We start from the raw sequence: 22,454 nt of genomic DNA, 5'->3' as shown, positions 1-22,454 counted from the left end.
TGGCTATAATCCATGTACAGTGAGTGAGTGGAATAACTATTCTATCCACATTCACTGGATTTTGAGAAACAGCATTTTTAGTTTTTGCAAATTCAATAAATAAAACCTTTATACAAAACATCTAACAAAATCATTTCCATTTAGAATGTAAACAAACTGGTGAAATGACAGGGGCAATTTGTGAAAAATGCTATAATAATAATAATTCTTGAAAAAAAAAAGATATGTTCTTACCATCAAATACTTTTATTCCATATTTTGTTGCTTTTTTTTTGGGGGGGGGGGGGTTGTTTTTGCATAGAGTTTTTATTTCGTCCTCAGTTGGTTCAGTAACACGCTCTGCCATTTTGTTTTTCTCTACTCACAGTATATGAGCTGATATCCTAGCAGTAGAGTAGCCAATCAGAGCACACGATTGCTCATATCCAGTGAATGTGGATAGAAAAATACTATTTATACAACAGTGATCATGTAAGCTAGTGAACTAGAACATTTTATACGGTTGAAATGATATACATCAATCACACTGAATATTCATATGTATTGTAAGGCATAATAAGTTTCCATCTCAGTTATGAATCAATGACACAGAACCTTATAATACCAAGTTGTAGGTTTGCATTTAACCAATGCTAAAACAACCCTAAATAAATTAAGTCAACATATAAATAGTTTTATGCTTGATTAACTATCTAATTTGTCCACAGAACCTGAATTCTCCTTAATTATCAACTCAAGCTGTAAAAATGCACAAAGAAACATTTTTCCGCATAAGAGTGGATAAGTGTGTGTAACAAACTTAAAATAATTGTCTTCTTAAAACCGAGAAACTGTCAGACTTTAAACCTTTAGCCAAATTTTGACCTGGTACTTGATATACCCTTGAAGGGTTCGTCTAATAACTCAAATCAAATAAATAAATAAAGCCCTTTCTGATAGGAAAACACTATTGTTGTATTCTATATCGAACCTTTCAAAAGGGTAAACATTTTTACAAATGTAGAAAATCTACATGAAATTGGACACATTTAGGCGTATTTATTTATTCAAAGACAAACAAAACAAACAAACAAAAAAGATGGTGGGAGCCCCTTCAGATATATCCTGACTTGAAACTACACTCGAGTCATGTTTGGCCTTTTCAGCAGAATTTTTTCCAACAAACAAGCTGCGGAGTGAAAAAGTCAGACAGTTGTATGACTCCCTCACGCTGAGGTGCAGCTGAGACAACAGCGGTCCGTCCTCACCTCCCAGTGCAGGATGGCCTCCTGCCAGTGTGCGATGGTGTCGATGCTCTCCAGCCTCCTCTTCCTCTCGTTGATCAGACTGGCCACGTTCTTCATCGCCTCATAGGCTTTACACACACCTTCGTAGTCACTGAAGCAAGCACATTTATGTATAAAAACAGTCATGTACTATACGCACATGATAATAAGATTGTATTACAGGCTGCTTGTTAAATAAACCCCTGTATTTACAAATGTATAGAAAAAATACTTATGTTTGAATATTCATGTTGCATATCACTAATATTGTCATCTTGTCATGTTTAAGGTGCTACAATGCTAACATTAAATACATAAAATCAGGCTTTTTATTAAGAAATTAAAGCGGAGTCATGATTTAGGCAAATGTTGTGCATTAAATCAACTTCTCAGCTTTATCTTATTTTAACAGTTGTGCGAGTGCATTTTGTAACCTGAGCACTTTCCTGTCCAGTAAATATATGTTGTTTACCAGCTGGGAGGTCTGTACCGTGAAATACCGTGACCGAGGTCTTGAAAGTACTGAGCGAGGCCCTCTGGGCCGAGGTCACGGTATTTCACCATACAGACCGACCTTAAGCTGGTAAATAATATATTTATTTTTTTCTTTACCAAATTCTAACAGAAAACGAGAGCGTCCGAAAGGGAAAACCAAGCCGAGCCGCCATTTTGAATCCTCATTCACGGCTGTAATGCAAATGGCTTCCTCCTCGGTATACAAGTGCACTTCCATGGCAGGAAAAAAAAACTACATTTTGCCGCCTATGTAGTCCCCTATTTATACAAATAGGAGTCATTCAGGATTCAGCCATGTTTTTGCTTGGCGTTAGCAAATTACAGGTTTTTAGCTTTCTCCTGAAATGTTTTCTTTTATTTTTTCTTCCTCAGGGTAGTGAAACTCGCTTTCGCTGTGAACACTATCACTATCCATGCTGTAAAATTAATGCTATTCTCCTGAGAAATACTGGCAAAAATTTATAAGATTTTTGATAATCTCATCTCATCATCTCTAGCCGCTTTATCCTTCTACAGGGTCACAGGCAAGCTGGAGCCTATCCCAGCTGACTACGGGCGAAAGGCGGGGTACACCCTGGACAAGTCGCCAGGTCATCACAGGGCTGACACATAGACACAGACAACCATTCACACTCACATTCGCACCTACGGTCAATTTAGAGTCACCAGTTAACCTAACCTGCATGTCTTTGGACTGTGGGGGAAACCGGAGCACCCGGAGGAAACCCACACAGACACGGGGAGAACATGCAAACTCCGCACAGAAAGGCCCTCGCCGGCCACGGGGCTCGAACCCGGACCTTCTTGCTGCGAGACGATAGCGCTAACCACTACACCACCGTGCCGCCCTTTTTGATAATCTTGTACATCTTATAAAAAAAAAAAAATGCTGACAAAAAATTCTACTATGTTTGTTGTTGTTGTGAACGAGCGAGTCGTCAGAGGTCCGTAACTGGCAGCCAATCAGAGTGCAGGATTTGATGGAAACTGCACCGTGAAAAAAAAAAAACATAAACAACTTTTATTTTATTAATCAGGTTAAAGATTTATTTTAAAAGAAACTGATTGTAATCATTTATAAGGAATCTATGAAAAAAAATACATTAATGCTAAGGGGATCTTTGTTGTCTTAAAAACGGCACATTATGCCACTGGTTTTGTTGCTGCTTTATTTAATATGGAACAAAAAATACAGCATTTTAAAATTATTTAAAAAAAAAAAAAAATCACAGCTGTATGAAAAAACCTGATCTGCTTTAACCAAATAGGAGTGTCTGAAATGACTGTGTTTGGTAAAGCAGATGTGTGTGTGTGTGTGTGTGTGTGTTACCTGTGGTCTTTAGGTGTGTATTTGAGCAGCTCGCCCAGCTGAAGCGGGTATTTGCAGATCTTCTGCACAGGCGTGAGCAGGAAGCCAGCGATGGAGATGTCGATCATCTGCTGCAGGAGGCGGCAGGCCTCGAAGAAATGCTTATAGCGTCCCTGCTTCATCAGTCGCTGCAGCTCTGCGCACGCCGCCGGGTGTGTGTTACAGTACTCTGAATAAATGGAGAAACCTTCACCCTGATGGAGGAGGACAGAATGTGAGAGTGTGAGGGTCAGTAGTGTGAGTGAGAATTAACACACAGCAAGCAGAACAAAAATCCAAAAGCCAAAGCCTTCTGTACACCGAGTGGACGGTTTCAGATTTTTATAAAAACAACCACAAGGTGGATTTCCAAGAAGTAGTTTTGGAAAACTGATCAGTAAACTGTGTGTAGTTATATTCAATGGTTAGGAAAAGTTCTCACTTGCCTTATAGCATCTATAAACAGTCATCCCTTCACCTTCACTCACTTCTCTTAATAAGACAAAACATTAAAAAAATGTACCTGCTGAAGGAAGCACGACCCAATCGCACTCAGATGAGGGTTTTCTTTGTCATAATTTTTTTCCAGATCCTTCAGGAACGTCCTTTGGAACTTGTAGATCTCTTCGATGTTGCTGAAGATGGTCTTGAGTTGGACTTCCGTGAACATGCCCAGGTGTTTCCTGCACTGGCGGATATAACCCTGAACGAACACACACACACACACCTTATGAAACAAACCCGGTCAGTGAAGAGAAAAGGTACGCCATCCTAAGTTCTTCCACAGGTTCTTGTGAGCATGCCCATTTCAGGGGTTGGCCTTCAGGGGGCAGCAGTGAGCAGAAACCACACAGCGCTCCATGTGAAAAATGCACACTGAGAAAGAATCGTGCTGTGATTCATGCACACTTATCTCACAAGGATTAGACAAAATGATGGTTTTAGATAAATCCCTTAACTGAGTCACTGTGTCATCAAGTTAAACATGTGATTATTATCGTAACAAATGACGACATTCTAGGACAGAGCTACAACAAATATTACTACTATTTCTATTATTACTAATACAGCACGACTTCAAATAATATGAAATTTTAAATGTACAGCATAAACCAGAAATCATAAAATATTTTTCCTCCATAACACAATGCCTCTCCAAGCGAAACAGAAGTCATGCAATGGTAGTTAGTGCTGTTGAAGAAGGAGGTAAAAACAAATGGCATTATTAATATGGATCATCGAATACATCTCTTCAAAAATCATTTAAAAGCAGGCAAGTCACTGCAGGTTTTTTTAAATGATAAAATAAAAACAGAGAATTTATTTATTCTCAATTTATACATATATATTTTTTTAAATATTCATAAATGCATCTTTATTTTTAAATTTTTTTTTTTAATTTTTTAAACGGCAGTTTAAAGATTATGGAACAGCAAGATTTTTGTCTTTTAACTGATTCATGCTGATGAACTGTGAAATAACAAGCCAGGTTTGAGTTCCGAGATCTTCTTTGAACGTTGCTCAGGGAGATAAAATAATATTGCTGTGCAAAGGTTTAAACCTGAATACGTTCACAATCAAAATCAGTTCACAATCAGAATCTGAGAAATTTTCACTGAGATGCCAGAAGGCATTTAAACACAATCAATAGGATCAGATATTCAACTTGTGCTGAGTTAACGTTAGCTACTTATTATTATACTCTGCCAGGAAGTGTTCCTGTTCTTACGGTTTCTGGTAATGCTGAGAGTAAATGATGCTCCTTGTCTGCACATAATTTTTTTTTATTATCTGCAAAGAGACACCGTTTTAAAGGTAGATGCAAACTTTTGAACTTATTTTTTAAATTCACTTTCTTATTTACGATCATGCACAATTTGCCCATTCATTTTACTTAGCGAAAATACATCTTTGTGTTTGTAATGCAGCGTGAAAAAGAGCTGGCTTATGAGCTACCAAACGTTCTTGAATTTTCCAGTTAAGGACACAACAAGACAATCCATCCATCCATTATCCGTAACCGCTTATCCTGTACAGGGTCGCGGGCGACCTGGAGCCTATCCCAGCTGACTACGGGCGAAAGGCGGGGTACACCCTGGACAAGTCGCCAGGTCATCACAGGGCTGACACATAGACACAGACAACCATTCACACTCACATTCACACCTACGCTCAATTTAGAGTCACCAGTTAACCTAACCTGCATGTCTTTGGACTGTGGGGGAAACCGGAGCACCCGGAGGAAACCCACGCGGACACGGGGAGAACATGCAAACTCCACACAGAAAGGCCCTCGCCGGCCACGGGGCTCGAACCCAGAACCTTCTTGCTGTGAGGCGACAGCGCTAACCACTACACCACCGTGCTGCCCACAACAAGACAATCCTTCATACACAATTTATAGAATTGTATATAACAGGGTGCATCTTGACCTTAAATTCAGATTATTGTTGCTTGTGGGTGTGGCCTTTGCATCTGTTTTGCTTTTAAGCTCAGATACAAAAATAGTAGTGTCCAAAATGTATACACTCTGCTGTATAATATTATTTAAAATGTATTTTAGTACTGTAATAATTGTAATAAAGCCCAGTGAAAGTTAGGTGGAGAATCGGGTGGGATGTCTGACAATATCCCAGGAATTATTTTATGACGGACAAATAAATCTAATCTACCACAGGTCTTATTTGGTAGAAAGGAAGACTAATTTTGTATTAAGGGTGTGTAAACTTTTGCACACAACTGTTCACAAGGCATGTGAATATATAAACAATTAATTCAGAATCTACAGCGTAAGGACACTTATAATGACTGAACATATTGTACAACACGTACAGAAAAACAGCTCGACATAATCAGGCCTGATTAAAGCGCGATGTGAAACGCAGCTCACCTCACAGATATCTCGGAGGTGTTTGATGTAGACGCGCTCAGTGTTCATGATCTCCTGGACCACATTAGCCCTCATCTGCTCTCGGTTCTCGGAGGTCTGGCTGTGTGGTTCTTTAGAAAGAGCTTCCTGCTGTTCTGGAGAGTTCTCCACGCTGTCACTGGCCGAGTCCTCCTGATTCACACGCACCTACAGGACAAAAGGACACCAGGCTTACTTTCCATGAAATGCCAAATAAAGCTGGGAATATTATACATCAGCGTTTTCCCCAGAAAAAAATTAAAGCCCTAAATTCTGGCATGATAATACACAGACAATTGAGCGCCAACGGTGTGAAAGCGAGCGCCAAAAGGCGTGAAGTGAAACTAGAGGGGGGTCTGAGGGCATGCCCCGCCGGAAACATTTTTGAAAATAGATGCTCTCAGGTGCATTTTCAGGGTCTCGGAGAGGTTTTAGATACACAATTATAGGATAGATTTTACCAGTGTTTCAATGATTTCTGACCTAAATAGTATTAACTCATTCCTTACGAAATACTTCAATTTTTTTCAGTCAGTCATGTTTTGATGGGGGCGGCACGGTGGTGTAGTGGTTAGCGCTGTCGCCTCACAGCAAGAAGGTCTGGGTTCGAGCCCCGTGGCCGGCGAGGGCCTTTCTGTGTGGAGTTTGCATGTTCTCCCCGTGTCCGCGTGGGTTTCCTCCGGGTGCTCCGGTTTCCCCCACAGTCCAAAGACATGCAGGTTAGGTTAACTGGTGACTCTAAATTGAGCGTAGGTGTGAATGTGAGTGTGAATGGTTGTCTGTGTCTATGTGTCAGCCCTGTGATGACCTGGTGACTTGTCCAGGGTGTACCCCGCCTTTCGCCCGTAGTCAGCTGGGATAGGCTCCAGCTTGCCTGCGACCCTGTAGAAGGATAAAGCGGCTAGAGATGATGAGATGAGATGAGATGACGTTTTGATGGAATACTTTTTGTGAAAATCACGAATTTAATAGGTACATTCAGTTAAATGTCTCCATCTCCATAACAAATTATTTTAGAGGTAGAAAGTATACATTTACCGTGTCCTTGAAACCCATCCTTTATAAATATGGAATTGTTTTTGTATAATTCTGAAGTAGGTAGGTTTCACAAGCATCAGTCATAATATACTCAGCAAAAATAAAAACTTGACACTCATTATTTTTCAAATAGTGTTTAGAAACTTTTCTTGAAAGAGTTCTTGTTGTGATTATGGTTAAATGCATTGTCAAGGGCATTACGTCACACATTCATTCTACTGGTCGGGCCTATGTAGCACGTGCGAGAGCACTGCACGCTAAAATCACGTTTCCACGTGACACAAGTGACGTGACCTATTGATACACGTGCAATTGATCTCACGGTAGCAGAGTAGAGTGTCATCTCAGAAAAACAAGGTTTTATGGTTAATTATTCGTTAATTTGCAATGCCACGACTGTCAAACATTGGCATGCTGAATACGGGAACATCCGTCACTGACGTTGCGAGGGTTATGGGATGCAGTCGACAGACCATCCATAATCTCCAGACACATCTCCATCAAACTGGCACCACAGGAACCACTGGAACCCTCCACAGAACTTGCAGGAGCTTGGTGCCATGTTGGTACAAATATGGCGGCGCATTCCCCAAGCTGTGTTCAGACGCATCATCCAATCCATGAGGAGACGTTGTATCGCAGTTGTGAACGCCCATGGAGGACACACCCGATATTGACATGATTTCATTAAGTTGTGACTCACAGTTTTTGATCATGGACATTGTCGTCGCATTTCCGGTGGAACCGATTCCATGACAAACATGATCTGTATGCTATAGCATCTTTAATGACAAGATAATTGAATACAATCGTTATTTCAAACCTATTTTCCAAAATGTTCAAATTATTGACTTTGAAACGAGTGTAAAGTTTTTATTTTTGTTGAGTTTATTATAGCAGTCTATCCCTGCTATAATAAACCTTCCCTACACGGGTTTCCCGCTAATTATAATATCCAAATGTGGTCTATGTGCAGTCCTCTACAGCTCTGATTGGTCAAATTCACGTGTACTGCTTTATTATGGGAGTTTCCGAGGGAATTCCGTACGACGTCACCAAAGCTGATAGTACCGGCTTTCCGTAGGGAATGGGAAAATTCGCCGAGCCGCTGTCAGCGGCTTGCCGTAGGGAATGAGTTAATGTATACACATTTGAAATTTCACCTTAAAGTTCAACATGCAAGTTAAACTGCTTTGTTATAGATTATTGAGGTATATGATCAACTGAAAATCTACAGGGATCACTTAATTATCTATGATCAAGTTGTGTTGTAATAAAAATGTGCATGAAAATATGACCAGTGGTTTGCTCCGTCTTATGCAACCCAGTGAAGAGACTCGATCATCACGACCTCCTGTTGATCACAAAGGGATCTGAACCTAAGACCTGCCACCTTAAAATAAGTTGCTGTTTTACTATAACTGTAATGACTTACAATGTTTCTGATGCAATTACCGTAATATGTGTAACTAAGATGCACTGAAAAGAAAAGTAAGGCAGTTGCATATTATAAAGTTTAAATTTTGGCACTTTATTAAATGGACTAGATTAAGATTAAAACATATTTAAAGGAAAAGAAAACTTAATTCATACATTTAAGTCTGCAGAAAGATTATGTACTTATAAAAACATTCATGAAGAGATTGTGTTAATAAGTGTCAAATGTAGCATAATTGCGAATAATAATGATAAGCGTATTTGGCAGTGTGATGTCACTGTGAGCCTTTAACGAAAGAATAATCCGGAGCCTTCTTTTGTTAAATGGATCCCAGTGACATCACACTGCCAAAACTGCTTATGATTATTATTTGAAATGATGCTGTATTTGACACATTTGGACAATTTCACTTCGTGAGAGTGTTTATAAGCACATAATCTTTCTGCAAACCCAAACTAATGAATTAAGTTTTCTCCTCCTTTAAAGCAGATTAATTCTCCTTGGACACAGGAAGGACGTATCCGGTCAGTCAGCTCGACTCCAGCACAGAGGAGAGAGATGGTGAGAAGGACGATCACAGGCCTGATCAATTCTGGCACTGAGAGAACGCTGGTGTAGACACTGTAGTGCCAGTTGTCAGCGTCATGGTGGTGGACAGAGTAGTTGTGCTTTTTGAGCTGTGATCAAAAGTGACGACGTTTTCGTTGTCGTGACAGTTGTCTGGTTTTGTGCGCCATCACTCATGTGTTTGCTGACATTTAGTCAACCAATCTTTGATCGAAGCTATAATGATAATAGACTAGATCAAACTTTTGTGATTAAAATCAGTCGGCTTTGTCCGTCTGGCGGGGGACAACATCGGCAGCCAATGAGAGCGCTTATAATGAATCGGAAAATTCTGGGATGTCTGACGTTTTCTTTCCATGTTTTTATTGGACGGTTTGAACATGTGATCTTGACACAGCCAACAGATTACAGTTTGTTTACATCATACCACGCGGACATATTACTTTGACAGAATCAACACAAACATTGGAAAAAAAAAGACCGCTTGTTTAACACAACTATCAATCAATATGTAAATGGATCTGCTATTTGCTCTTCTACGTATCTAGTTACTTGTGGGTAGGAATTTTAACGTATCGGTATAAATCTAAGCGTATCGGATTTTAACTAAAGCGACTAAGCATATCGGCAGGCAGAGCAAGCGTATCGGGCCCGATACGGTAAAACGCTTTGGGGAAAACCACACACACACACACACACACACACACCTGTTTTACTGGGAAATATACCACTCATACTTTTCATACGAGCTCCATCCAGGACATGGAGAACCAAAACCAGGACATAAATCTCTATCAGTCACTCGTGAGGAAATCGATGAATTGTTTTGATAAATTTGAGGACTTTTTGTTTGTGAATGTGTCAGTATAATAAAAAGAAAATCATGCTGGCTTGAAGAGATGGGGTTTATCTTCTCGTGTTGAAAAACTCATATTTTTCATATGAAACACACTGCAGATCTGAGTGGCGTATTTCCCGATATTTCACTCCAATGACATCACTCCCAGTGTTTTCCTGCTGGCTAGACGCACATTGTCAAAATGGTGAACCGGTTCAAAATTAAAATTCCTTTCGTTAACTTGCATATTTTTTGTGGATGTGTCCATATAATATAAAGAACATTGCAGGTGGTGCGAAGATATGAAGTTTATCTTCTTGTGTTGAAAACATTTCACTCTTTCGCTTCGTTCACTCATGATGTATACATTCACCACTCGAAGATAAACTTCATATTTTTGCTCAGCCATGTAATATCCTTTATATACAGTGGTGCTTGAAAGTTTGTGAACCCCTTAGAATTTTCCATGTTTCTGCATAAATATAACCTAAAACATCATCAGATTTTCACACGAGTCCTAAAAGTAGATAAAGAGAACCCAGTTAAACAAATGAGACAAAATTATTACACTTGGTCATTTATTTATTGAGGAAAATGATCCAATATTGCATATCTGTGAGTGGCAAAAGTATGTGAACCTCTAGGATTAGCAGTTAATTTGAAGGTGAAAATTAGAGTCCGGTGTTTTCAATCAGTGGGATGACAATCAGGTGTGAGTGGTCACCCTGTTTTATTTAAAGAACAGGGATCTATCAAAGTCTGATCTTCACAACACATGTTTGTGGAAGTGTATCATGGCACTAACAAAGGAGATTTCTGAGGACCTCAGAAAAAGCGTTGTTGATGCTCATCAGACTGGAAAAGGTTACAAAACCATCTCTAAAGAGTTTGGACTCCACCAATCCACAGTCAGACAGATTGTGTACAAATGGAGGAAATTCAAGACCATTGTTACCCTCCCCAGGAGTGGTCAGCCAACAAAGATCACTCCAAGAGCAAGGCATGTAATAGTCAGCGAGGTCACAAAGGACCCCAGGGTAACTTCTGAGCAACTGAAGGCCTCTCTCACATTGGCTAATGTTAATGAGTCCACCATTAGGAGAACACTGAACAACAATGGTCTGCATGGCAGAGTTGCAAGGAGAAAGCCACTGCTCTCCAAAAAGAACATTGCTGCTTATCTGCAGTTTGCTAAAGATCATGTGGACAAGCCAGAAGGCTATTGGAAAAACGTTCTGTGGATGGATGAGACCAAAATAGAATTTTGGTTTAAATAAGAAGCGTTATGTTTGGAGAAAGGAAAACACTGCATTCCAGCATAAGAACCTTATTCCATCTGTGAAACATGGTGGTGGTAGTATCATGGTTTGGGCCTGTTTTGCTGCATCTGGGCCAGGATGGCTTGCCATCATTGATGGAACAATGAATTCTGAATTATACCAGCCAATTCTAAAGGAATATCTCAAGACATCTGTCCATGAACTGAATCTCAAGAGAAGGTGGGTCATGCAGCAAGACAACGACCCTAAGCACACAAGTCTTTCTACCAAAAATGGTTAAAGAAGAATAAAGTTGATGTTTTGGAATGGCCAAGTCAAAGTCCTGACCTTAATCCAATTGAAATGTTGTGGAAGGACCTGAAGCGAGCAGTTCATGTGAGGAAACCCACCAATATCCCAGAGTTGAAGCTGTTCTGTACGGAGGAACGGGCTAAAATTCCTCCAAGCCGGTGTGCAGGACTGATCAACAGCTACCGGAAACGTTTAGTTGCGGTTATTGCTGCACAAGGGGGTCACACCAGATACTGAGAGCAAAGGTTCACATACTTTTGCCACTCACAGATATGTAATATTGGATCATTTTCCTCAATAAATAAATGACGAAGTATAATATTTTTTGTCTCATTTGTTTAACTGGGTTCTCTTTATCTACTTTTAGGACTTGTGTGAAAATCTGATGATGTTTTAGATCATATTTATGCAGAAATGTAGAAAATTCTAAAGGGTTCACAAACTTTCAAGCACCACTGTATTATATTATACTATAGGCTTGTCTAGTACTTTTTTTTTTTTACTTGTTTAAGATATCTTAACTCGGACCCTGAGCAAACTTTATATTTGTTCTGTTCCACTCGACAGTCCAAAAGTAAATAAAGAGGTCAAAACCTGCATATTTGCTCCATAAGACAAATTTACCCCACTTCCACCATCCTTTAGAAACCTTCCTGTTCCCATGACTCCCCCCCACCTCCTGCAACACCTGCCAATCAATAGCCGTAACCATGGTGATGCTCCTTCAATGCCCTCTTAACTCAACCCCAGGAGCCATTCAGGAGTTTCCATGGCTCAGCGTGGCCTGAACACGGCTTTGTTCTGCACTCGTTGCTCTTTAGGAACCCGAGCGCAGCTCACTCCACACTTACTCTCACAAAAGTGGAGGGGAACCAGGCTTGCCGCTCGCCCACCAACCCCCACCACCAGTCCTTCTCCTGGGCATCCAGCACCCGGATGACATCCCCAGCTTTGAAGGCCAGCTCCTGCTCGCCCATCGTCACGTGATCCCACAGGGCCTCAGCGTAAACGGCATGGCCTGATGAGATGTACTGTAGTGGAGACAGACATGAAAAGAACTCAGTGATGTTCTCAATATTATACTGTCCACACAATCAGACGCAACATAAAGTGATGCATATACCTGTAGCATTAATCTAACTGACCACTTTGTAAAGTTTTTTGCTAGGCGTCCTACTACAGGCATTATGGTAATGCTTTCAGTTGCCCTGATTTCTGCTCCAGCAAAAATACAGTGCTCAGAGATGTACAGTTGTTTGCTGCTATAATGCTCCTAGGCGTGTTGTAGTTTGCCCATCTGTTATTCACAATGGACGTAATACTCCTCAACTTATTGTCCATTTCTTACGATACTTATGGTAGTCGTAATACTCGTATAGCTATAATAGCTTGCCAAGTCGTCCCTGCATGTGTGGGAGTTGTAATGCACAGAGAGTTACATTCATATGCTGTTGTTGTAGTAATGTTCCTAATTTTTTTTTTTTGTAGTCTGATGATTTGTTGGTATATTTACAGTAGTTGTAAGCAGGGCTTTGAACCGGTTCAAGGAACGAAAACGAAAACCGGGAACTTTTTCTATTTCACATGGAACAGAAACGAAACCAGAAACTTTATTATTTTTTATGTTCCGGAACAGAAACGCTTATTAAAAATAATGGTAACCGGTTAATACCGGTTTTTATTTCGTTCCTCAAAGTTTCTGTAGCCTACAAATAGTCATTCTTCTCCTGCGCAAGTTTCTATGACCCGCTGGGGTTCACTTCCTGTGTGACGTTCGCTGATTGAATGGAGAGAGCGGGAGGGTGGACTGCTAGTGAGTAATTGCATTACTGAGTGTCTCTGAGCAAAGAAGAGCCTGAACGATGCAACCTCCCTATTGGCTGTTTGTAAAAATGTATCAGTTGTTGCCCCTCCCACGGGAATCATCGCGGGCTCGAGAGACGAGACCTGACGAGTTAGTTCGTTGGTAGCAGAACAAAATGTCTGGACACAAATCGGGTTTTCAGAAAAGGAAAGAAAATAAACGGAGGGTCGAAAATACAAAAAAGGAGGCAGAAAATGCAAAACGAGTTTTAAGGTAGGACAAATGGTTACTTTTTAAGGCAGCCCGCCATGGCTGCAGGCTTTCAGTTGTGTCATTGAATGGTTACTTTTCTGAGGCAGCCCGCCGTGGCTGCCTGCAGGCTTATTTATTATAGCCCATTTAGTTAAAATAGTTGATATAAAATGTTTATAGTTATAGTTATGTGATGGTTGTCCTGATTTAGACTGGTGTTTTTTTTCTTTTTTGGGGGGGGGGGGGGGGGGTGCGATGTTGCACCCGGGTCCAGATTAGGGCAGAACCGGCCCTGGCTACATTTCAGGTGTAGTTTGTTTTATGTATGTATGTACTTGCATAGATGTGTACTTGGTCTTCCAATATGGCGCCTAACAAAATCTCGCGGCGCGGTGACGTCATGCGGTAGCCCTCTACAGGGCCTGACTAGCCTTTGGTAACACACTAAACGAATTATCTTTCATTTTTGGCACTTTTTCTGTTTGTGTAGATGGGAAGACATACTGAGAATCCAAATCGCCAACATTTGAAATAATAATTGTTTTGAATTATTTCTTGTCTTATTTAATGAAGGTTGTAATAGAATTAGCCTACATTTGGCTTAAGCTGGATGAGACAGAGACATAATTTTATAGCCATTTGTTAAACAGCTGACAGGGAACGTAATTAACCGTTCCGGGAACGAAATTTTTTTGTTCTAACCGGTTCGGGAACGTCTATTTAATGGTGGAACCCCAAACCGGAAACGTTAAAATTCCGTTTCTGTTCGGAACGAACCAATAGGAAAAAAATTCCGGTTCAAAGCCCTGGTTGTAAGACTCCAAGATTTATGGTACTCTTTCCATTTGCTTGTGTATTTACAGTAATCTTAATAATTAATTAACTGCCTATTTGTTCGTGTATTTAAGATAGTTGTAATACTCCTAGATTTACGGTACTTTGTCCATTTGTTAGTGCATTTAGAGTACATGAAATCTTCATAGAATTATGGCATTTCCCCCATTTGTTAGTGTATTTATGGTAGTTAAAACACTCCTAGATTTATAGTAGCCTATTTGTTAAGAGTTGATATGACAACCATACTATTACTACACCAATTATGTTAGCTTCGCCATTCACCATCTCTTAGCGTGTTAATTACAGGCATTGCTGTTCCAGTAATTATGGTGTTTTGGCCAATTATTTATGTATTTAGACTCCTGCAGTAACAGTATTTGCTGATTTTATAATATGCTTGCCCCTCCAGTAATTATGGTAGTTTGGCTATTAGTGGTTTAATAGTAGGTGTGTTACTCTTCTCGCTTGTTAGTGTCTTTACAGTAAGTGGGTTGCTATAGGAAGGTTATGAACAGATGCATTCCACTAGTGATGAGAAATAATCCTAGCGTTTATTTTAAAACCATCTGCCTCGTGACTATTCTGCGATTATTCTGTTTGACCAGTCAGTGGTCTGAATGAGCTCGAGCTCCGCACACACACATCTCTTACAGAATGGCTCACTTAGCCGTAGAAATAATATGGAATCGTGGATTTGTTACTGCATCCCATTGTACTTCATTTAATGACTGGAAAATATAAATACTCTGGTTGCTAACAGACACGCAGAACACAAACAGCATCCTTTTACACTCTTCCATGGCGACCACAAAAAAAAAAAAAAAAAAGATCCCCACCCAGTAATGCACACACAGACCACATAAAATCATCAGAATCCCCACCTAGAGAAACACACACACACACACACACACACACAGGCAAAACATGACTGAAGTATGAGATGAATACTCAAATTATTTTTTCATGCCTGTCTTCACATGAATTTGGGGATATTTAAAACCTTAATTTGACAAAAGGTGCATGATGGCAGGAAAACTTTAGACCATGTTTATTCAGTTTGGTTGGGATTTCATTTCTCACTGCCAAGCAGCACATTGGAAAAACATATTATATATCATATCTGTTCTGTCTGTTGCATGGCCTCACGTCTCGGATCATGTTCAGGATAAAGCACTTGAATGAATGAATTAATGAATGAATGAATTAATTAATTAATGGACGGAAAATTTAAAGTGTAAACAATCAAGTCTAAGTTTGTACTAATGGAAAAAGCATAAAAAAAAAAAAAGACACCAACATAAAACATCATAAGTGTTGGTCCTGCCAAAAGACAGTAATTTACAGACTTAAGATGGAGCACTTTCTCATGCATCTTGTACTCAGTGGTCAAGCGCATTTATTAATTAATTTATTGGCCCGTGATAAAGAATGGTTTATGAGCCGAGTTAGATTTCCAAGAGATATCCTGTAGTAAACTGTGGCCGACTTTAGAAAGGGATACCTAAAGGAATCAGTTCATCTGTAGGGGAAGGAATAATCCCAACCCTTAGACTCGTAAACTTTCTCCATGCTGTGGTTAAGAAAGCCAACTCTTTTCAGGGACAAATGCAATTGGAGCGATTGAGTACATGCAATTTGGAACAAAGGCTCCTTCTGAGAATGAATTCATTTAGTTCATGGAATGCATTTTCATTTATTCCACATGCAAATAGCCCATGATGGGCAAATGAGTGACTCATGCTGTGGTCAGGATGAGCTGGCTCAGGAGTGTTGGGAACAGACTTCAAGCTGGAGTTGGCTTCTTGCTAAGAGGAGACGCAATGTTAGATCTGTAATCGTGTACGCTTTGGAATCCACATGGTTTAAACCATCTTAGCATTCACTAAGCGACCCACTCACTAACTGTGCAAGAGCAAACAAACAGTCACATTATATATATTTAAACAGTTATTCCACGAAACCGAGTCCTACATGAGCTGATAGCTGATGAAGTATGCAGCACCGAGTTAGCTATAAGCCACGTACGATGAGACTGAGTGGTATAACTCTTTTATTCTACCCACATTCACTGGATTTTGAGAAACAGAGCATTTTTATTTTTTGCAAATTCTATAAATACAAGAGCGCTCTAAGAATACAATATCCCCCACTGGCATCTACGCCGTAACTGTGATAAAATGCAACTGAATTGAACGAAACTGTAATATGTGTATTACCGACATTTAACAAAGAATCCTGCTAAGTTTTGTGAAATTCCTCCAAAAACTGAGAGGAGCTGATTTCAGAAGGTGAGTACCCTTCCTGGGATGGACAGACAGATGGATGGACATCGCCACAACATAATCCCCCTTCGGGCCTTTTGGCCAGTGGGGGACAAAAACTTTTTGCCAAATTACCTGAAATTCCTCCAAAAATTGTGAGGGAGGTTGATTTCAGAAAGCAAGCACACCTTGATGAAACTGCCAAAGTACAAGTTTGTTCATAATCAAGGGCATAACTCTGGGAAAATTTGCCCAAATTAAACAAAATTTCAATCTGCGTATAACGGTCATATAACAAAACCTTCTGCCAAGTTCGTTGAAATTCCTCCACAAATTGTGAGAGGAGTTGATTTCAGAAGAACGTCCACCCTCGTGAAATTGTCAAAGTACAAGTTATTTAATCAAGGCTCAAAACTCTGGGAAAATTTTCAGAAACAAAATTAAATCGCAATCTGCGTATTACCGTCATATAACAAGGCCTTCTGCCAAGCTTCGAGAAATTCGTCCAAAAATCGTGAGGGGAGTCGATGTCAGAAGGCGAGCGCACCTTCATGAAATTGCAAAAGTACAAGTCTGTTAATCAAGGGCCACAACTCTGGTAAAATGTGACCGAATTGAACAAAATAACAATATACGTATTACCGACATATAACAATGCCTTTTGCCAAGTTTGGTGAAATTCCTCCAACAATTGTGAGAGGAGTTGATTTCAGAAGGAAAACACGCTCTCATGAAATTGTCAAAGCATAATTTTGTTAATCAAGGGCTGTAACTCTGGTAAAATGTGACCCAATTTAACAAAATTACAATCTGCATATTACCAACATACAACAACGAATCCTGCCAAGTTTCATGAAATTCCTCCAAAAATCGTGAGAGGAGTTGATTTCAGAGAGTGAGCACCCTTCCCAGGATGGATGGACGGATGGAAATCACCACGACATAATCCCCCTTTGGGCCTTTCAGCCAGGGGGGATAATAAAAACTTTATACAAAATGTCCAACAAAATAATTTCCGCTTAGAATGCAAACAAACTGGTGAAATGACAGGAGCAATTTGTGAAAAATGCTATAATAATTCCTGAAAAAAAAAAAGATACGTTCTTACCATCTAATACTTTTATTTCATATTTTGTTGCTTTTTTTGTATTTTTTGGGGTTTTGTTTTTGAGTAGAGTTTTTATTTGGTCCTTGGCTGGTTCGGCAACACGCTCCACCATTTTGTTTTTCTCTCCTCATGGTACATGAGCTGATAGCCTAGTAGTAGAGTAGCCAATCAGAGCGCGCAATTGCTCATATCCAGTGAATGTGGATAGAATAAACACATATATACAGTACCAGTCAAAAGTTTGGAAACACCTTCAAATTCGATGTTTTTTCTTTATTTTAATTAACTAAAAGACACTTCGTGTCTTAAAATAATGACTGACTGTTATTTCTCTTTACTCAGTTGAGTGGTTCTTGACATAATATGGATCACTACAGTTGTCGAACAGGGCTATTTACTGTATTTTTATTATTTACTCTTTACTGGTTGATGGTGTCAAATGCATTAAGAAGGCAAGAAATTCAATTTTTGACAGACACACCTGTTAATTGAGAAGCATTCCGGGTGACGACCTCATGAAGCTGGTTCAGATAATGCCAACAGTGTGCAAAGCTGTTATCAAGGTAAATAGTGACGAATTTGAAGAATCTAAAAGATGAAACCTGTTGTTTTTTTAATACTTTTTTGTTTACCATAGAATTCCATATGTTATTTTATAGTTTTGATGAGTTCAGTATTGTTCTACAATGTAGGAAAAAAAATAAAAACGTCGAATTTGAATGCGTTTCCAAACTTTTGACTGGTACTGTACATACACTGCAACGTGTGAACATGTGATGTGCTGCAAACTTGAAGTGGAATACTTTATGAACACTTTTCGTCTGTGATCACGTACGATCCAGATCGACGCTTTACCTCATATGCTCAAGCTGTATAAAAATAATCAATCAATCTGACATGCCACAGCATGGATTCTCACAACTCCCTAAGGACATTTCTGTCTAATAAAAATGATGCAACCCTTGTAATCCTTGCAGCCGTAGAAGTGCGCTCGACTTGAGAATTCTCAGCATGCTTCAAGGGAAGTTGTTTTGGAAATTCAGCAGTAATTGTGAGCATGCTGACGGAGGGGAAGGAAAAAGAGAGACCCTAAATGTTTGTGTCTTGTTTTCATAAAGGGTGCGAATACTTTTAGAGTTCAATGTACTGTTACTTACACATAGCTCGAGTTATTTTTTTTTTAGGTAACATAAAATAAAGGACAACTTAAAATGTATTCCTTTTTGTTTTCACTACGGTCACTCTGTTTCAGCCAATTGTGAAACTTGGAATTTTTGTGGGCGGGACTTTGTGCATACACACAGGTTTTTACACCTGAAGCTGCTACGGTATGTAACGGATTTTATATAATAGAACCACACAGGGTCACACAGTGCAATAAGTAAAGCCTCGGTCACAACCGGCCGTACGTGCTCCTACGGCCGGTCTACGTGCAAAAAACGCAAGAAACGCACGGAGGGTGCGCGTGTGACGTGCTGATTTTCGAGCCGCAGACCGGCCGCAGAGGTTCTTTGTCATGTCAAACAAACTCTACGGGCGCTTACGGTTTTTTCAGGTTGCAAGACAAACTTACGGCCAACGTGCGTCTTTCTCCACAAAAAACAAACAAACAACAAAAAAAAAAAAAACGCAGCAATTTGGGAAACGCCAAAAATCGCACGGCCAAAAAATCGTACGTCCGGTTGTGACCTAGGCTTAAAGGAACAGTCCACCGTACTTCCACAATGAAAAATGTTCTTTTCTGAATTGAGACGAGCTGATCCGTACCTCTCCGAGCTTTGCGCGACCTCCCAGTCAGTCAGACGCGCTGTTACTCCTGTTTACTCCTGTTAGGAATGTAGCTAGGCTCAGTATGTCACTCCTGAGTGCAGATATCAATGCGCTGCCGAAGCGCGCAGAAGGTGTTAGTACGCCTGTCATTATAGTGCGGACTTTCCATAGCATAGAAAATCGCCACGTTTCAATTTGTGTAACTGAACTTGTTTCATATCACTGGTCATATAAACCTATGTAAACAGGAAAAACGTGGAAGAGTTTGGTCGCATCTAACTACAGCCCCAAAAAATACCATTGGCCATACTGAGCCTAGCTACATTGCTAACAGGAGTAACAGCGCGTCTGACTGACTGGGAGGTCGCGCAAAGCTCAGAGAGGTACGGATCAGCTCGTCTCAATTCAGAAAAGAACATATTTCATTATGGAAGTATGGTGGACTGTTCCTTTAAGGAACAAATCATGTAGTGTCATGCTGTTATAGAAAAATAATCAACAGAGTGGGCCGTTGATGGCGTTTGTTACCGCTACAAACTTTTCCTATAAGAGCAAGTCCAGCATGCTTTAAAAAAAAAAAAAAAAATCAGCTCCTTGATACCTTAGCAATACTACAACTAAATTGTTTTTATTTATTAAAAGCACAGCACGTCATATTTTTAAATCTGTTTATAATGTTGTAGAAAGTGAAGAAAATTAATCGACAACTTCTAATCAGTTATATTTAACTGGTATGAAGAATGGAACAGTACTGAGCTATTAAATGATGTAATATACACAACAGGAGTGGTTACTACTGCACACACACCTGTACACACATGTGCCTGTGTCTGATTACTGACCTGGTTTAAAGTTGACAGATCGACCTCTGGCTGCAGATACGGTTTTCCTTCTGTGAGCTCCTCGAAACTGCCATCCTCCTCGCTCACGCTGTCGTCCAGCCCCGTGCAGCCGTCCGAGTTCCCATCTGCACAGCACGGACACTTACACATTAACCTTTCATGTTACACAGAACAATTCTCTTCTACACACACACACACACATACACTCACCACTGAGGACTCGGTGCTTTGTGCGGCGGCCCACCCGGTCCAAGCCCGTCGGTGTGCTCTGGGAGAAGACGCAGGGGCGCAGGCGGGCGGATACGGCACGGTATGGAGGCACGCCGTGAGAGGGTACAGGGGGTCGAGTGACAGGCTACGGAAAAGCAACAGGACCACAATTTCACTTAAATCACTTATTCACCATGGTTTATGTTCACAAAGAGTTCAGTGACTGTCCTGTAAAGAGCAATGACCCGAAAAATATAAACATGACATGTCACGTTCATCTGAACACACTATGTTGAGTCATCACCTATTCGAGGCAGTTTTTAATCAGCTCCCTAAAACACAAAACCCACTGATCAAGTTAATGCAGATGAAAAAAATAACATCACATCATTACGCCATAAAAATACAGAGCCACTGATACCACACTGAAGATGAGTATCGACTATGCACCTCACTTGCTATGGCACGTTTAGGGGGTGTGATAACCTTCTAACACAGGATTAAAGCCTCTATTAAAGGAATACTCCAGCACCTTTTAACGTCATCCCTTTCCACCGCATCTGTAACGTGTGTGCGATTACCACAGACAAGAATTTCAACACTGCCTGGAGAAAAGAAATGAAAACCTACTGACTGCATCCTCATGGGCAGTTACAAAACTGATCAAAACATCGGGCTGAAAAATGTCCAAAATTCTTACGAAATCCGCAATATCGTTCTCTCTTTAAATCGGTCCTCTTAAAAATGGAAGAATCTGTCGTCATGGCAATATTATTACCAGCATAGTTTTTTTAGTTCTCATGGCTCAATGATACAACCAAACCAAACATCTGGAATAACATCACGTAAGTAACCAGAACTATTTATTACAGTGAGATGGAGTTGGATCATTAATAAGAACAGCTTTGGTAAGACTTCCTCTCGTTTCTGTCTCCCGTTAACATTTACTGTGAATGCAGAACAGCTGCTGCATTGTGTTGAATGTGTGTTACATCACTAAAATGCTTTTGAAAGAATGTAACACCTGTCCTGGCCATCAGAAATGAGTTTGGAGTAAACAGCTTTCTTTGTTCTTGACATTTTTGTTATCTACAACTCCGATTCCAAAAAAGTTGGGACAAAGTACAAATTGTAAATAAAAACGGAATGTAATGATGTGGAAGTTTCAAAATTCCATATTTTATTCAGAATAGAACATAGATGACATATCAAATGTTTAAACTGAGAAAATGTATCATTTAAAGAGAAAAATTAGGTGATTTTAAATTTCATGACAACAACACATCTCAAAAAAGTTGGGACAAGGCCATGTTTACCACTGTGAGACATCCCCTTTTCTCTTTACAACAGTCTGTAAACATCTGGGGACTGAGGAGACAAGTTCCTCAAGTTTAGGGATAGGAATGTTAACCCATTCTTGTCTAATGTAGGATTCTAGTTGCTCAACTGACTTAGGTCTTTTTTGTCGTATCTTCCGTTTTATGATGCGCCAAATGTTTTCTATGGGTGAAAGATCTGGACTGCAGGCTGGCCAGTTCAGTACCCGGACCCTTCTTCTACACAGCCATGATGCTGTAATTGATGCAGTATGTGGTTTGGCATTGTCATGTTGGAAAATGCAAGGTCTTCCCTGAAAGAGACGTCGTCTGGATGGGAGCATATGTTGCTCTAGAACCTGGATATACCTTTCAGCATTGATGGGGTCTTTCCAGATGTGTAAGCTGCCCATGCCACACGCACTAATGCAACCCCATACCATCAGAGATGCAGGCTTCTGAACTGAGCGCTGATAACAACTTGGGTCGTCCTTCTCCTCTTTAGTCCAAATGACACGGCGTCCCTGATTTCCATAAAGAACTTCAAATTTTGATTCGTCTGACC

The 22,454-nt window shown here is 40.1% G+C and overlaps 1 protein-coding gene across 2 annotated transcripts in view; it reads right to left on the bottom strand.

The window, feature by feature from the left end:
* Nucleotides 1-22,454, bottom strand: part of spata13 (spermatogenesis associated 13) — a 50,117-nt gene that overhangs the window by 6,000 nt on the left and 21,663 nt on the right. For both annotated transcript variants that reach the window (XM_060899809.1, XM_060899810.1), the window contains exons 5-11: nucleotides 20,574-20,718; nucleotides 20,364-20,488; nucleotides 12,341-12,520; nucleotides 6,020-6,205; nucleotides 3,653-3,832; nucleotides 3,112-3,344; nucleotides 1,248-1,377 (exon numbers count right to left, since the gene is read on the bottom strand). In XM_060899809.1, the coding sequence (XP_060755792.1) occupies nucleotides 1,248-1,377; nucleotides 3,112-3,344; nucleotides 3,653-3,832; nucleotides 6,020-6,205; nucleotides 12,341-12,520; nucleotides 20,364-20,488; nucleotides 20,574-20,718 (1,179 nt within the window). The remainder of the gene's footprint in view (nucleotides 1-1,247; nucleotides 1,378-3,111; nucleotides 3,345-3,652; nucleotides 3,833-6,019; nucleotides 6,206-12,340; nucleotides 12,521-20,363; nucleotides 20,489-20,573; nucleotides 20,719-22,454) is intronic.

Source organism: Neoarius graeffei, chromosome 19 (assembly GCF_027579695.1).
Source record: "Neoarius graeffei isolate fNeoGra1 chromosome 19, fNeoGra1.pri, whole genome shotgun sequence".
NCBI lineage: Eukaryota > Metazoa > Chordata > Actinopteri > Siluriformes > Ariidae > Neoarius > Neoarius graeffei.
Note: the sequence above shows the minus strand (reverse complement) of the source record. Positions and strands in the feature narration are given on the sequence as shown.